The 17,500-nt window shown below is 47.1% G+C and overlaps 1 protein-coding gene across 1 annotated transcript in view; it reads left to right on the top strand.

Moving 5' to 3' along the window:
• Positions 1-9,332, top strand: part of LOC310773889 (phospholipid phosphatase-related protein type 3-like) — a gene marked incomplete at both ends in the record, with an annotated part of 17,498 nt that extends 8,166 nt beyond the window's left edge. The window contains 3 exons of the mRNA XM_083633885.1: positions 6,021-6,194; positions 7,128-7,958; positions 8,544-9,332. Of these exons, the coding sequence (XP_083490011.1) occupies positions 6,021-6,194; positions 7,128-7,958; positions 8,544-9,332 (1,794 nt within the window). The remainder of the gene's footprint in view (positions 1-6,020; positions 6,195-7,127; positions 7,959-8,543) is intronic.
• Positions 9,333-17,500: the final 8,168 nt, after the last annotated feature.

A 17,500-nucleotide genomic window follows, 5' to 3' on the forward strand; every position in this document is an offset into this window, starting at 1 on the left:
TAATAAGTAAGTAAGTAACTAATACCGTAAGTAACTAATAACTACTAACTATTAGTAAGTAACTAATACCGCCATATCTATGAGAGAGAGGGTAGCGGGCCGTAACATAGGTAGCGGGCCGTCACACTAGCTTTAGTGTAAAGAAGTCATATGGTAGCTTTAGTGTAAAGAAGTCATATGGTAGCTTTAGCTTTCACAGCTGCATCACTGACCTCTCGGCTGACTAAAACACATTGTTGTTTCCTCAAACCCGCCAACAATTCATTTATCTTCTCTGTTCTCAGTTGTCCTTGCAAGGTGTATTTTTCAGATTTTCACCATGATGAGTCTGACAGTGGCAATGAATATATTCCTTGAGCAAATGGTAAATGGTAAATGGCCTGCATTTATATAGCGCTTTTATCCAAAGCGCTTTACAATCAGTAGATAGTCTACATTCACCCATTCATACACCGATGGCGGCAGGCTGCCACGCAGGGTGCCTACACACCATCGGGAGCAAGGAGGGTTAAGTGTCTTGCCCAAGGACACAGCGACGGCAGCTGGGAGGGAGCGGGGATCGAGCCGCCAACCCTTGCGTCATTGGCCGACCCGCTCTACCTCCTGAGCTAAAGCCGCCCCCAGCGGCACTGACATATGCTGTGAACACACCAAGCACACTGGCTTCCCATTTATCCTGAGGAAGATATGAACTGGTCCATTTGTCTTGGAAGACAGGACACTCTGTCCACTTTTCTCCTTTTTGACAAAGACTGATTAATTTTCCAGCGACAGCTCCTGCATGAACATGACTGTTCATAGTGCTGTGTCACATGACTGTTCATAGTGCTGTGTCACATGACTGTTCATAGTGCTGTGTCACATGACTCTTCATAGTGCTGTGTCACATGACTGTTCATAGTGCTGTGTCACATGACTGTTCATAGTGCTGTGTCACATGACTGTTCATAGTGCTGTGTCACATGACTGTTCATAGTGCTGTGTCACATGACTCTTCATAGTGCTGTGTCACATGACTGTTCATAGTGCTGTGTCACATGACTGTTCATAGTGCTGTGTCACATGACTCTTCATAGTGCTGTGTCACATGACTGTTCATAGTGCTGTGTCACATGACTGTTCATAGTGCTGTGTCACATGACTGTTCATAGTGCTGTGTCACATGACTGTTCATAGTGCTGTGTCACATGACTCTGCATAGTGCTGTGTCACATGACTCTTCATAGTGCTGTGTCACATAGCCTACATGTGCACAAGTGAGATCTATTCTCCAACATAATACATTCAGGCGGTGTCTCGTCATAGACGCGTGGTCAATGGGTCTTCCCAGCCAGCATAGTTAGCATTTAGCTGCTAGCCCAGCCCAGGCAGACACGATCAGGGATTCAACCACTGCAGTGAACGTAACATCTGAACAGACGTCTATGTACCTGCTCTTGAATCCCCAATTATGTAGTGTAGAGCCGCAGCGCCGTCCTTTGGTGAGTCAGCCCATTGTGATATATGGGGGGTTTTCCCCCACCGTCTAGTCTCACGCACCAGCCGTAGTAACATTTTGCGGGCGTTCCCACACAGACCGACTGTATCTGTAGCATATCCAGGGCCTGCTACTCTTACTGTAATAGGACAGCGCATTCTATGAAAAATGGAATGAAGGACTTCTCAGTGTGATTTTCACACTTTGCAAAGTCATCCTGTGGGCCGGATAATTTGGACCCTTTGGCAGGCCGGTTCTGGCCCGTGGGCCGTATGTTTGACACTCCTACTTTATGGGATAATTCATGTGATATTCATGTAGTTATTTTGGATTCGGGGTTGTCTAAGAACCTCCACCAGGCAAGGCTAGGATGCAGCGACAGGCCTAAGGGCAAAGAACTCTGAGTATCACATCATTTTTTTTATCAGGAGTTATCTTTTGATAATCATCCTCTTTCATAATCATTTCAAGGGTTACCTCCCATGACGTCCACTGGGTAACTTTTGTGCTGTGCTGCAGTCAGGCGGCGCTGACTGCAGCAGTAAGAGAACTGTATTGCAAAGTAGCACTGTCATCTTTCCATGAGTTAACACCCCCTCCCCTCTTCTCTCCAGTGGCTACTGCTAGGTACTGGACACATCACTGCTGCCACACTGAGCCCAGTGTGAGCTCATTAAAGCTGACCGGACAGCTTTCTGATGGGGTAGAGGAGGAGAAGGAAGGGAGGAAAGAGAGGCAAGGGAAGAGAAATGCAGCTGTTTGGGTTGCTGGAGTAGTAATCTCTCGAGACAGACTTTCGACTTGCATCGAAAATCTGCCGGCAAGCTCTGTGAAAAGGGGTGCAACAGCGCTCGCAGGGTGCAGGCTAGCAGGGTGTAGTAGTAGTAGTAGTTTATTTAACACAATGTAAAATCCACATAAAAAAGCTTCAAATGAAGACAGTTTACATACATTAACACATGCCGAGGATTAAGTACACAATAAAGCCAAAGGCTTATTTCCATTGTGATCCTCTCGCAGGCTCGCAGGGTGCAGGCTAGCAGGGTGCAGGCTCGCAGGGTGCAGGCTCGCAGGGTGCAGGCTCGCATGCTGCGCTTTATCTGATCAAAATGGAGTGGACGTGACCGGTGTGGAGTCAAAACTTACCGTTTTCAGCATGTTTTCAGCAAGTTGTAGCGTGTAGCAAGAGTTGTTATTGTTGTTTCATAGCGACGGAAGGATTTGAGAGCGACACGCAGGGAACGGACAGGAAAGTCCATAAATGGTCAGAGCGGGTTGGTGCCAATGGCAGAGCTTGCAGGGAACGGAAAGGGATTTTTCCGAAGCCTCTTGAGTTCCTGTTGCACCACATTGAAACGGGGCTGCCCCCAGAAGTTAGAGATTTTATTTTATTTTTATTTTTTAACTAATGGGTTCCCAGATTGCTGTAGTAGAGGCAATGTTATCTAAACTCCGTTAAGTGGAGCAGCAGCTCAAACAACACCATGTTGTCAGATTTTTCTTCTTCTTCAGTATTATTCTAAAAAAAAACATTTAAATAAAAAATCCAGTGTTTTACTCTGATTTTCAGTCGTAGGGCCCTATCGTCGTAGGGCCCTATCGTCGTACAGCGCTATCGTTTGCTCAGCCGTTTGCGCGCCTCTTATGCTATCTTCCCTGCGTCTTAAGCTATCGTCTGCCTCCACCATCCAGTTTTGCACTGGAATCTAAGCGCAGACACAGGTGTAGGCGTGGCCCAGGCGTGTCCGTGCGCCTCTTAGCCTATCATCTGCCTCCCGCAACTGTCACCAGGGATACCATCCCCATGTTCCGAGCATAAACACAGGTTTGGGCGTTGCCCGTGCTAAAATAGGCATTCCGGTGCAATGTGTGCAATGCTCTCAGTTTTAACGCCACCTAATAGCAGGTCTTAACGCATGGCATGGTCCCTCTCTCTCCAAACAATCGCACGCACACACACTCCCCCACCTCTTCAGAATGACACATTTATTTTCAACTATAGCCTACATTGCAGAAAAAACACACACCTTGATTTGAAAATGAGAATTCGTTTGTCATGGTTTTATTAGGCTACCAACCATACAGGTCTGTGGGGTTAGGTGTAGGCCTATGACAGTAGATTACTTTTGACAAAGTTGTGCCAGTACAGTAACCTCTTTCCCTGCAATTACACGCATGGAAGACCAGCTTCTCCACAGCACGGATGGCGTTACCTCAGTCAATAGCTTAACCCGAGTGGACAATTCTGATAGAGGCTATTGAAATAGGCTAGAATTAAAATCTCACACATCCCTACCCTATTAAAGAAACAAATATTTTTAAATGTGTATGTTATAGCCTATATGTACAAAACGACCAATTACAGTAAGCGCACACTTTGGGACATGGGGATATTCACTGCGTAACTGCGCGGCAGCCCTTTGGTGTGTTTCAAATGGATCGTTCCATCAGCACAAATTTTCATTAGTTTCTAATGGTTTATCTGAATCCAAACTGGTTCATCCTCCAATTCTCTCCCTCTCTCTCCCCTCTCTCGTTCTCTCCCCTCTCTCTCTCGCCCTCACTTTCTCTCTCTCTCACTCTGTCCCTCTGCTTGCCCACAGCAATCAGCAAGCAAGAAGCTGCTGTCACAGACATGACGCTGTGGCTTTTAAGGGGAGTGGACATGATCTCACACTTGTGAATACTGTTTTGGGCATAAACACACCTATATGGAGGTGTGCACGAGGTGATGCCAAGCGCAGCAGGCCGACACACCCACAATGGGCTTTGCGCAGTGCTATTCCAGCGCAAAACGGGCACTAATGCAAAATTACCACCTTTGCGACGACAGAGCCCGTAGCATATTAAAAATGCTCTTGTTTCTAGCATAGCTTCACTTCTTCAGAATGGCATTGATTCAGGGAAATTGTTGAAGCAAGTAATTGCATTTACTAATTGGAAATGAGGGAAATCTCAAACTTTTGGCAGTTTTTCTTCACTTGTTTGTTGCTTCAAGAAAAATTTGATTTTTTTTTTAGACTCGATACTCAATGGACAAGCTTGTCCAGATGGATATTTTTTGCAGTGCATGGTTTGCTGCGTGTCCCACTCTGCCTCACTGAAAGCTGCTGTGCAGTGTGTGAATGTGCTGTCTCCTTCGCCCTCTCTCTCTCCCTCCTTTTACTGCTGAAGATTATTCAACTCCATAAGTTATTTAACCTCCAGTCCAGTTTGCCTTAAAGGGGGTGAAAAGCTCTGCCTATGGGTTAAGATGGTTTCACTTCCAACCAGTATTTTTTATCTTGAAATAAGGCAGTTCAATTAACTTGTTCAACATGATATCAATTGCTTCAAGAAAACTCTTGAAATAAGTGTAGTTGCATTGGAAACATGAAAGATATACCAGATTATTTAAAAAATGTAATTACTTGTGGGCATTTTTGCAATGTCTTTTCCTCACCCCTCGCAAGTAAATACTATATGATTGGTTTCTTTATTTATTTAAGTGTCATGCACTCCACGTGCCCAACCCTCATGGGTTTACAAGACACACAAAATACAACAATACAACTTCGCTACAATGGTACATTTAAAATAACACAAGTCGCAAGTCAGCTGCTCAGTGCTCAGACAACAATAGATCAATACATCACTTACTAAACAAAAAGTTCTGTCTTTACTCCCATGTCTGACAAATACAATTTGCTGTGAGGCAGGTTCCTTTTTTAAAACACAACTCAAGTTTGTCATAATCGTCCAACTCAAAAAAGTCAACATAGAGAATATTTTACTAAAGATTACATCCCTTGCGTCATCATAAGCAGTACAATAGAACAAGAAATTAATCTTGTTTTCAATTTCACGCAATTCACATAGTAAACAGAGTCTATCTTCTTCAGTGGTAGCATTAAACATACCAGTCTCTAGTGCTAAGGGAAGAGTTCCAGAGCACAACTGAGCGCACAGAGATCTTTCCCGTCTGTTCAAATCAAACTTCACATAGGGTTCAACACAGTAACTGTATTTTATGAGACGATAGGTTCTTAGCTTTGGTTTATACCATAAGTCGACAGACCATCTATCTTTATACAAAAGGAACATATTACTCATAGTCTCTCGGGTGTCACAATTTCCACAAAATAACCTGTTATGAAAGATAAATGACAAATTGTTCGAATAAAAGAAGGATTTCAATTCATTTTCCCAGGGATATCTATGGGCGATGTCCCAATTAAATAGATTTTTAGTGAGTTTTAGTGCTCAGACATTCTCACCAGTCAAGTCGAAGCATTTGACCTTTGTGTCTGATGCTTGGGGATTCCCATCCCATATCACCACTAATGGCCAGAACTGGAGTGAGTTCATGAACTCGTGTGTATTCGCGGAAACCCAAAACACCAGAAGCATAGTCACAAGCATTACTATAGTTATATATTCTCGTTATGTCTTCATATTCAGGGGTAACTTGTCTGCAGTGTGTCCTCATGTCTGTAATTGCATTTAAATCCCTATCTCTATGATGTCTGACCATGTGTCTTTACCTCTCTTGCTCCCTCCACAGATGTATTTCAATGCCAGCATCAGCTGCACTACCAAGCTGCTGAAGCCGCTGTTGGTGTTTGGGTTCTGCATGGCGGCGGGCCTGGCTGGGCTGACACAGATCACTCAGCACCGCAGTCACCCCATAGACGTCTATGTGGGATACATCATAGGAGCAGGCATCGGAGTCTATCTGGTTAGTTCAACAAGCTCTGAGTGTGTGGGAGTGTATAACGACAACCATAGCGAGAGATTTTATCTTCCATCCAGAGACTTATCATGCTTATTACAAAATATCTTTGATTTGAAGTCCAATACACTTAATTTAGCCGGTTCCAAGATATTTCACTCATTTCATGACAAAGTAACTGGCTCCAAGACATTTACTTTGAAACAAGTGAAGTCATCTTGAAATGGATTTCCTATTTCAACATTTCGTTTTTGAAGTGAGTGTTTGCCCGTGCATGTAGGGATTTGTCCAAGTGTTGGAATGTGTTTTGTCTTGTGGGAGTAGTTTGCACTGCGGTGCAGTAAACATAAATAGACATTGTTATTTTTTAAATGTGCTGTAAGTTTTTTATAGACAACATTTTTCCATTGTATTATCCTAACAGCCTGTGTTAACAAATGCTTCTTTTTATCACCTCTCAATGTGGTTGCATACAGTTTTTTTTTTTTTTTTGGCAGGTTATATATAGCCTGTTCTATTATTACTGAGGGAAGGCAAGGGAGGGAGAATGAATAATCCAAAATTAAGAAAGAATTCTCTGGAACAATTTCACACATCGTTTTTAAGAAAACTTGTGGTTGTCATTTTCCACACTCCCCTCCTCTCACTCTCTTTCTCTCATCTTTCACTTTGGAAGAGAGAGGGAGCGTTTCCTCTCGTCATTCAAGGAGAGGGGAGGAAGAGAATGAGCCTGATTCATGCTGACCTCACACCAAACAGAGCAAAGAGGAGAGAATTCTATTCATGCACTTGAGTTTGCTCCCCACTAAATAGGAAAATCAACCCCCCCTTCCCCCAAAAGATGAAAGAAAAGAAATGTTCACGCTCCAGTACTTAACATGCTGGGTACTTCATCCCCTCTCCCCGCCTCCCTCCCTGTGCCCCTCTGTCTTCCGTCAGGCTGTGTTTGCAGTGGGAAACTTCAAGGCGTCAGAGGAGGATGCTCTCCCCGCGCCCCGCCCGGGCTTGTCCCAGCAGAAGGACCAGCTGCGCGTGCTGAGCCAGAGGAGCCACGACTCGCTGTACAGGAAGACTCCCCGGAGCTCCGAGAGCAGAGAGGAGCTCGGGGTGGGGCTGGGCCCCGGCGGCCGCAGCAAGGTGCGGAGGGAGAAGGCGTCCCTGGCCTCCCTCAAGCGAGCCAGCGCCGACGTGGAGCTCCTGGCGCCCCGGGGTCCCATGGGCAAGGAGACCATGGTAACCTTCAGCAACACTTTACCCCGTGTGGCTAACGGCAACAGCCCCATCTCTCCCGCGGAGGAGCCGGCCACCGCCCAGCGTCACATGACCTTCCATGTGCCCTTTGACCCCCAGAGGTCTCGGCAGCTGGTGTCAGAGTGGAAGCAGCGCTCGCTGGAGCTCCGTAGCCAGAGCTCCCGGGACGAGGAGGAGGACGCGGAGAGGATGGAGGGGAGAGACGGGGGAGAGGAAGGGGGAGCGGGGGGAGGTGAGGGGGGAGAACATGGGATGCCTTCCTCGCTCTATCCCACGGTGCAAGCCAACAGGGGCACCGCCACGCCGACCGGGGTCAGGTTGGTGGTGGCCCCGCCGCTGGTCCACATCCCCGAGGAGGCCTCTCGGCCCCCGCCCGTCTCCCCCAAGAGCGCCAAAACCCGCGCCAAGTGGCTGTCGCTCACTGAGGCAGGAGGGGCCAAAGAGCCGGGACAGGGGCCCATCGCCGTGTCGACCCCACGTGTTCCAAACTCCCTCCCCAACCAGCCCAGAATCATACAGGTGAGAGGCAAATTAGAAAGTAAATGCCTGCAAATCACTCTAGCTACAGTATAGTGCCTCTGAGTGGCCATTTTTCTTACACTGTCACTTTGATTTGAACTGGCATAGATCCAGTTCTGAAAAATATGGTTTACAATGTGCACTACATTTACAGTATGATTTATTTGGGTAAAATCAAAACAGAACAACACTGTTAGAGGCTATTTCACTGATTAGTTTCCAACATGAAAAGCCTCCAGCAGTAATTATTTTTCAACTCAAATATCATTGAGATCACAGTGACAGTTATAACATATGTTACAGTTACCCTTTACAGTAAAAGTCCCTGCACCCTGGATCCGTCCGGCCACAGTGCAGTTGTGCAGCAGTAATTTGCTGTTGCATGCAGACATTAAAAGGTAGGACATCTGTAGTAGCTGCATTCATGTGCATTTTGATGAGGACAGATGTCCCTCTCTCCTGCAGGTCATAGCCATGTCCAAGCAGCAGGGCCACGGTTCAGTCACATGTCCCTCTCTCCTGCAGGTCATAGCCATGTCCAAGCAGCAGGGCCACGGTCCAGTCACATGTCCCTCTCTCCTGCAGGTCATAGCCATGTCCAAGCAGCAGGGCCACGGTCCAGTCACCTCCTCCTCTAAGACGTCAGAGGCCGGCTCTTCCTGCGGCGGCGGCTCTTCCCACAGCTCCGAGTCGCCCTACTACCGGATCCCCTCCGACCGCGACAGCTGCACCGGGAGCAACCCGGGGAGCGTGACCGGCAGCGGGAGCATCGTCACCATCGACGCCCACGCCCCTCACCACCCGGTGGTGCGCGTGTCGGCCGCCAACGGGAAGCCGTGGGAGTGGAGGAACACCATCAGCGGGAACATGATGAGCAGCGACACCGAGAAGCACAGGGGGGCGCTGCAGCGGCAGGACAACGTGGGCCAGTACCGGGACTACCGGACGCTCCCCGTGAAAACCGACTCGCTCGGCTCCTCCTCGGCCAGCGGCGGCGAGGGCGACTTCTCCCTGCTGCCCCCGCCGCCTCTCCCCACCTCCCCCTCCCCGCTCCCTCCCCCGCCCCAGCTGCTGTCCTCCCCTCTCCCCCCTCCCCCGCACCCCTCCCCCGTGCCTCCCCTGCCTCACCCCGGCTGCCCTTCTCCCCTGCTGCCTCCCCCTCCTCACCCGTCGTCCTCCTCTCAGATGCCCCTGCCTCCCCCCCCGCACCCCTCCTCCATGCCTCTGCCCCCTCCCCCCCACCCCGACCTGCTGATGGACGCCCACAGCCAGGCGCTGTCCCGCTCCTCCACGCTGCCTCGCCGGCCCTCCGCCCACAGCCACGCTGAACAGGAGCACTACTACAAGACCATGCAGAACGAGAGGATGTTATAGTAGAGGCGCAAGAACGCCGCCGTCAGCGTCATATCAATGATTCTACTTCAGGTTTTGGACTGAGAGACCGTGAGAAAGAGAATAGGTTGTAGCAGGTGACATTATAGAGAATTTGGGATTTTTTTTTTTCTGGTGGTGAAAGGTGAAAAGATGACAAAGACGTTTTGAGACTATGAAACCAGAACAGCAGCTTCATTGAGAACGCTGGAAACGAAGAGACAGCAGGGGCGGAGGGCTTTGGGGGAGGTGCTGGCAGCTCGCACACGCACAGCAGGGGGTCGAGTGTTTCCCCCTCTGCGGGAGTCCTGCTCACACACAGCGCCCCCACAGCGCCGGCTCCACGCGCCTGCACGGACAAGTGAAAACAATGCAGTTCAGTTTTGGCACGCATGTCCTCCGTGTGTCTTTCTCAGACAGCCACACACTGGAAGGAGGAAGGGGGAAGAGGATGAATCTGAACGAGAGACAGCACAATGATCGGTCTGATGTCCGCTTGATCAGGTTTCCCCTGAGACGCAGTGAGACGCGGAACAAGACTGAGGAAACAAAACAACCGCAGGCGATACTAGCTCTCCTTAAACTAGCTCAGCTCTCTCAGGTGTCCCGCCCTTACACACAAACAGAGAACTTACTGTTGTCAAAACAACTGTGCACCCAAAAAGAAGGGAGTTTTGCTCCAGATAAAGAGGTAAAATGTCACCGCTGTCATGGCTTCATATTAACCACGGCCACAAAAGAATGAGAAAGCTTGAGGAGGATTGACTTTTTTCAACCCTCTGAATAAACCAACCAAATGGGTATTTCTATCTTTGACGCCAAGCAAATCTGCCAGCAGCCACCAGAGGATCACGCACAGTCGGGTAGCCCTGCACGGACGTCACCCAATGGATTACTGTTGTAAACATGAGAGGCGGCGGAACGGAGAGGGAATTGTTGAGGAAGTGAAGGGGGTGGCTGGTTTGCAGCCAGCACAACCAGGCTGTCTATGCTGTGTGCGAAACCTGCCACGGAGACCCAACCATCACTAAGGAGATTAGCGTTTGTTTATCAAACCGGGCTAGCGCACCCTTCTCTCCTTATCCCCGTCACACTTGGCACACAATTGGGACTCGTATCCAGCCAATCAGGTCACTTCTGCATCCGCTGGACTAGGCTGATCGGCTCGTATCCAGCCAATCAGGTCACTTCTGCATCCGCTAGACTAGATGCGGAGGATGACGGGCGATTGTCAGTGGAGAGCAGCCTAGCCCGTAGTGCAGCCCGGGCACACCATCACCTCCACTAAACACATACATGGCCCATCCAGGGCCCACCATCACCTCCACCAAACACATACATGGCCCATCCAGGGCACACCATCACCTCCACTAAACACATACATGGCCCATCCAGGGCCCACCATCACCTCCACCAAACACACACATGGTCCATCCAGGTGCAGCTTACTGGCTTGTGTTGCTACCAGTCTCTCTGCATACCTGTTAGCATTACAAAGATTTTTTCTTTTAATAGTTGTTACCATTTTACAGTGGAAATAAGGCTAAAATGTAAAAGATGACAGTGTAAACAGCCTAATGTGAAAAAACGGACAGGACTAACACCATGGGCTTGCGAAATGAAGAGCAAAGAAAAACACGAAAAGAATCTGGTTCACTGATGATCTAAAAATACAGTTGGAACAGAAGTCAGTATGAGTGGGGAAGAAGTGTGTTCTCTGTGAGCGTATTTGCTGCTCTGAGTGTGTATCTATGCTATGTTGTATAATGTTCTCATCTGGTAGCTATCATTCCATGCATCAAAAAGCTTTTTTTATTTCCCCATTTTTAAACTACCACAAGCTATTCCCTCTAATGAAAAGCGTTTTTATTTTAGATCGTATTTTCATGCAAGAAACCTCGACGTGAAGGATTTGACAGACTCACACACACACACACACACACACACACAGACAGACAGACAGAGAAGTTGTTTCTTACCCATGCACCACACCATGTGAAGGGTGTCTGAACTGACCATATGACGTTGTGCTGGGAAGGGGCTGCGTTGTATTTTGTAGTGGAGCTCCTCTCGGGACGTGGAGCTGTTAGATGATGTTGCTCCTCTCGGGACGTGGAGCTGTTAGATGATGTTGCTCCTCTCGGGACGTGGAGCTGTTAGATGATGTTGCTCGTCAGTTTGTGCTGCATGTATGTACGAGCGTGTGTTTTTCCTATCTGTGTTTCAACAATAGAGAGCTGAAGCAGGAAGTGAAATTGCGGAAGAAAATCTCTGGTAGCCTACAGTGCTGAGTACCAGAGATTTTCTTCCGCAATTTATTTTCCCATAGACATTTCGTAAAATGCCTATAGTGGGGCGGCATAGCTAACCTATCATTCATTTTGTGATAAAAGCACCAAATTTTGCAGATATGTCCATAGATATAGTATAGATATAGATAGTTTTACTTGATCAAACCAAACGGTTCCGCTATATTTAGAATCGGGAGAGACCATAGAACATTTCACTCGGACCAAAACTTAAAAAAACAACACAGAAACAATATTTTCTTTAAAGCAGCTACGAGCAAGATTTTCGATTGTTATTAAACAGTCTAAATTTAATATCGATGCATCACATCTTACCTCTAATAGTAGACGAGACCAACGCCGAGTAGTCTCGCTTGAACCCCGAGTGAATCGGCCAGTGTTGTCTCCGTCTGTGGCCGGGGCAGATCAGGAAGTGAAATGAAACGCTTTGCGGCAGCCACTTCGGCCATAACCACAAAATAACAAAATTACTTCCAAACAAACTGTTAGAATATAACGAGAGATGTTCCCGAGAGTAGCAAGCCCCTGCATGGCGTTCTCCGTGTTTATGGTCTGTTGCTAGGCAGAGCGAAAGGGTTGAAGGCAGGCAGCTGCCGTAAACCATTTCGTTTCACTTCCGGGTTTATCCGGCCCGCCGGTAGACAGATAGAGAGAGAGAGCCTGGTGACGCGAGGTTAGTAGACAGACACAGACTCTATAATCATCAAGAGAGCAATCGCCGATTCACACGGCTTTGGTCTCAGCTACTATTATAGGTAAGATGTGATGCATCAATATTATAATTATACTATTTACCGGTAGTCACAATCGAAAATCTTGCTCGTAGCTGCTTTAAACCTGCATTTTTTTAAGTTTTGGTCCGAGTGAAATGTTGTGCGATCTCTCCTGTTTCTAAATATTTGAATTGAATTTGAACAAGTCAAATTATTTTTATACGCATTTTACTAAATGTCTATGGGAAAATAAATGGCGGATGAAAATCTCTGGTACAGTGCTGAAGCAGGAAGTGCCGTTCCACTTTGGCTCTCTATTCTGAGCGCAATTAACTTTGACAGAGATGCTGCATTTTTTCCAGTGCTGGTGATTATTGTACTACATTTCCCCCCATTTTGACTGTAAAATACTTGATATTACCTAATATTATTAATATTATTATTATTCTGTAGTCCTTTTTTATGGGCTATTGTTTTCTATCTGTGGTGATGTGTAACAATAATAATCTTATTGAATAAAAAATAGGAGTTCTTAACAGAGGCTTAATCTTGTTCATATTCGAGAGCAAAGTGGGAGGGTTATGGTATGGCTGGAAATAGAGAGAGGGTCAATGTCAGAGCAAAGACTAGCTTCTACCGCTACGCTAATGAAAAGGATCCTCTCCATTGATTCTGGGGGTTATGAGTACATACTCTCATACTTGCTCATACACACACACACACACACACACACACACACACACACACACACACACACACACGCACACAAATCCATGAATACACACAGACACACATGCACTAAACCTGAATACACACAGACACACACATGCACTAAACATGAATACACACACATGCACTAAACATGAATCACAGACACACACATGCACTAAACATGAATACACACAGACACACACATGCACTAAACCTGAATACACACAGACACACACATGCACTAAACATGAATACACACAGACACACACATGCACTAAACATGAATACACACAGACACACACATGCACTAAATATGAATACACACAGACACACACATGCACTAAATATGAATACACACAGACACACACATGCACTAAATATGAATACACACAGACACACACATGCACTTTGACAGTGCAACATTGCTCCTTTCCTGTGGGCTCGTGTCAGGTTTCCATAATGAATTCCACTGCTATGTCGGTCGATTCCCTAGACGCCCTGCACTGCTACTGCTACCATCGGCTGCAGCCGGCGTGTGTGTGTGTGTGTGTGTGTGTGTGTGTGTGTGTGTGTGTGTGTGTGTGTGTCGGACCATCGAGCTGTGTGATGAGGCCATGGAGAGAGTGGGGGTGCAGATGGCGTGCTGAGGCCTGAGGACAGTCAGCCTGCCCCTGACTCACACTGAGGCAGCCGGCAACCTCTCTCTCTCAGTCTGTCTTCCCCCTGCTTTCCTTTCTCTCTTTTTTTGGCTCTCTCTCTCTCTCTCTCTCTCCCCCCCCCCCCCCTCTCTCTCTCTCCCCCCCCCCCCCCCCTCTCTCTCTTGCTCTCTCTGTCTCCCCCTCTATCTGGCCAAGTGAGACAATGTTGGCCAAAAATATAGTTATTTTGAAAATATTTTTAGCATGGCATCACAGTGGCAGCCCGCCACAGTGGCTGACCAGCCAATCAGAGTGATTTCTCTCACCGACACCGATTCAACATGCTGAATCGGCCGGAAAAGCTGCCGACAAGGCCGACTAGTGCCAACAGTGCGGGACACACCGCAAAGACTACAGGTAGGGCCACAGATGCTCACGGGCAGCCTCTCTCTCTCTCTCTCTCTCTCTCTCTCTCTCTCTCTCTCTCTCTGTGTGTGTGTGTGTGTGTGTGTGTGTGTGTGTTGGAGGGAGGACTGCAGGAGGCAACAGAAAATGCAAATGCAAACTGAGCTGTCCATATGCATGCATCTATTTTTGTGACTGTGTGTGAGAGAGTGTGTGCGTGTGTGTGAGGCAAGAGAAAACGCAGACTGAGCTGTCAATATGCATTTGCAGTCTTTTTATATACGTGTGTGTGTGTGTATGTGTGTGTGTGTGTGTGTGTGTGTGTGTGTGTGTGTGTGTGTGCGACTGTGCGCGCGTGTGTGTGTGTGTGTGTGTGTGTGTGTGTCTGTCTGTATCTGTGTCTGTATGTGTGTGTGGCCAGTGAGAGAAGCTGCTCATGCGAAGCTGCTGACATTCTCTTCAGCTCTGATTTAGCGCTGCAGAACAGCACAAAGACCTTCTTGTCCACAGCTCTGCTTTTATCTCGCCCACTTTGTCACTAAAGTTCTACCTGCTGCCATCCAGCCGCCTCCCCATCAACCTTTACACACTCTGATACTCACGCAGCGCTCACTTTCTACAATGAAGGATTAGCAAGCAAAATGTGTGGCGGGCCTCCGGGTGGGCGGGCCTCTGGGTGGGTTGATTTCACTTTCAATGAGATCAATACCTTCCATTCCATCATTGGCAAATAAACGGTAGTACCTTTATTGATCTGCGGAGTTGTGAATGAATCAATGACCCCCAGCTCTGAAAGAGTGATTTCTTTCATTTGGGTCCATCGATGAAAATGGCTGGAGAACCCTTGTTTCACAGCGCGTCTCTCTCTGCAAGCCCTTTACTCATTACGAAAAGGAATTGAAAGTGATATTTTCATATTCCCGTGGAGCAATGGTTGTTAAATCTTTCAGCCAAGGATCCACAGGAAGTTAAATGCAGTCTCACAAGGGGTTACTAGAAATCGTGTCATGTGAAGACCCACCTGACATAATAGATCTTGTAGCAAACCCTTTATGGATCCCAGCCCATGGTTTAAAACACCAAGCTATGGAGGGTGATCAACTTGATCCTAATGTGCCAGTCATCTGTCAACAGCCACGGCTAGCGGCTAGGCTGAGCCTGACATTTCTAGAAGGATGGCTTCACTGAGCTGGTAGCTATTTCTCTCAAGCTGTTTTCTGCAGAGGAGGGCAGGAGAGTGCATTTTTAAATATATAGCCCAGTGTCTTTTCCCAGCTAGATTTGAGAACAAAACAAGACCTTCAAATGGCGACTGGCTACCTGCCAAAGTGGCTAGTGCATCTTAACAGCCAGAGTGTTTTTGGCTGTGGCTGAATACCTTGTGGCTATACAGTTGGACTGGAGGATATATTAGACCCCTCTCTCTTTAAGCCACAAGCTATAGAAAATGATCAATGGGTTTCCAGACCAGCAGTTACGGCCCAGCTGGGAGCAGAACCTGACCTTTTTATAGGCTCGCTTTCACCAAGCTGATAGCTGCTTTTCATGAGCTAGTTTCCCACCAAGCTGATTCCTTTATTGCTGCTACCCATGTGGACAAAACGAGAAGAAAATGTGCAATTTTGACCGTTTCCATGTTTCCTACAGGATATTTATAGCAAGTTTCATAACTCTCATGAAACTCATTCAAAATCCATGATGAAACTTGACAGCTTAAAGATACACTCTATAAGCAGAGAGTATGCCAGACTCTCTCTCTCTCTCCCTCTCTCTCTCTCTCTCTCTCTCTCTCTCTCTCACTGCTTCTCCAATTACACCTGATGTGTCTGCTCGGCTGTCGCCACATGCTTTCCCGTGGGGATGGAGCGCGAGTAGATGGAGACAGCGATGAGGGTGGAAACCAGGGAACAAGGTAGGCTACTCCTGTCCACATGCACACACACACACACACACACCCACACACACATGCAGGCACGCATGTGCACACACACACACACACACACACACACACACACACACACACACACACACACACACACAAACACACACACACACACACACACACTTTTACTGTAGCCTCACATGAACATACCAACACACAGACTCCTGAAGCCAGACGCAGAGATCTGTGTGTGAAAGTAAACATCTTAACATGTCCCGACCCAGTCAGCAGAATATAAGTGTGACCAGAATCAAATGTTGCCATGTTACGTTTCTACAAACAACGGATCCGTTGAATTGTTTGTGAACCAAAAATACATTTCAACAAGTCCAAAAACCACATTATGCAAATAATCAGAACTTTGGTTTTGTTATAGGCAACTAAAGGGCCACTTTGCAGATTTTCAACCAGCTTTGTATCATTAAAAAAATCAATAGTAGGCCTACAGTGTGAACAATGTTTAACTTCCCTCCATCTTTCCTGGACCGAGAGCTCCTCATTCACTCACAGAACTTCCTGGTCCAAATGATGTCATAACGATCTGACACCATGGCAAAACTGCACCAAATGACATCATTATGACATCATTTGGACCAGGAAGTGCTGTGAATGACACGGGGAGCTCTCTGTCCAGCCAAGATGGAGGGAGGTTCAACATTGTTCATATACTACTGAGTTTGTAATGATACCAACCTTGTTGAAAATCAAAGTGGCTATTCAGATTCAGATTCAGATTCAGATATCTTTATTTGCCATTGTGTAAAACACATAGGAATTTGTTTTGACATTGACAGTGTGCGCATTCCTTAATCTTTTTCACATATAAACAACAAGACAGCACACAAACATAGCACAGTGCAGGAGGTATAGGTTAGGTTATGGTTATGGTTAAATAACAAAAAGGTTCAATGTGACTCACGGTGGAAATGTAGACTTTGAACAGGCTGAGACGTGAACCCAAGTCTCCAGTGTCCAAGACAAAGGTCAAAGGTCACGCCCTCCAGCACCCCCGGCCACGGCACCCTTTCCACCCTGCTATTTCAATAGCAGACCTACACTATAGCAAGTCTATACTGTTACATGTATCTAGAAATGTTGATAGTCTATGTTAACATTTTGTTCTTGCAACTGGGCTGCACATACACACAGAATGACACAGGAAAACACATAAACACAGATGCACACTCACACACCTATTTGTGCAGAGAAGGGGGACAAACAGTCCAGTGTATTTGAGCATGAGTGGGCTGATGTGGCTGTGACCTTACATGCATGAGTAAGACTGTACAGTACGTAACCCAATGCCCTGCAGGTCTATGCGTACTAACACACTGACACAGTTATCAGACCAGACCAACTGTGTGTGTGTGTGTGTGTGTGTGTGTGTGTGTGTGTGTGTGTGTGTGTGTGTGTGTGTGTGTGTGTGTGTGTGTGTGTGTGTGTGTGTGTGTGT

The sequence above is a fragment of the Poromitra crassiceps genome (genome assembly GCF_964638095.1).
Source record: "Poromitra crassiceps genome assembly, chromosome: 3".
Classification (NCBI taxonomy): domain Eukaryota; kingdom Metazoa; phylum Chordata; class Actinopteri; order Beryciformes; family Melamphaidae; genus Poromitra; species Poromitra crassiceps.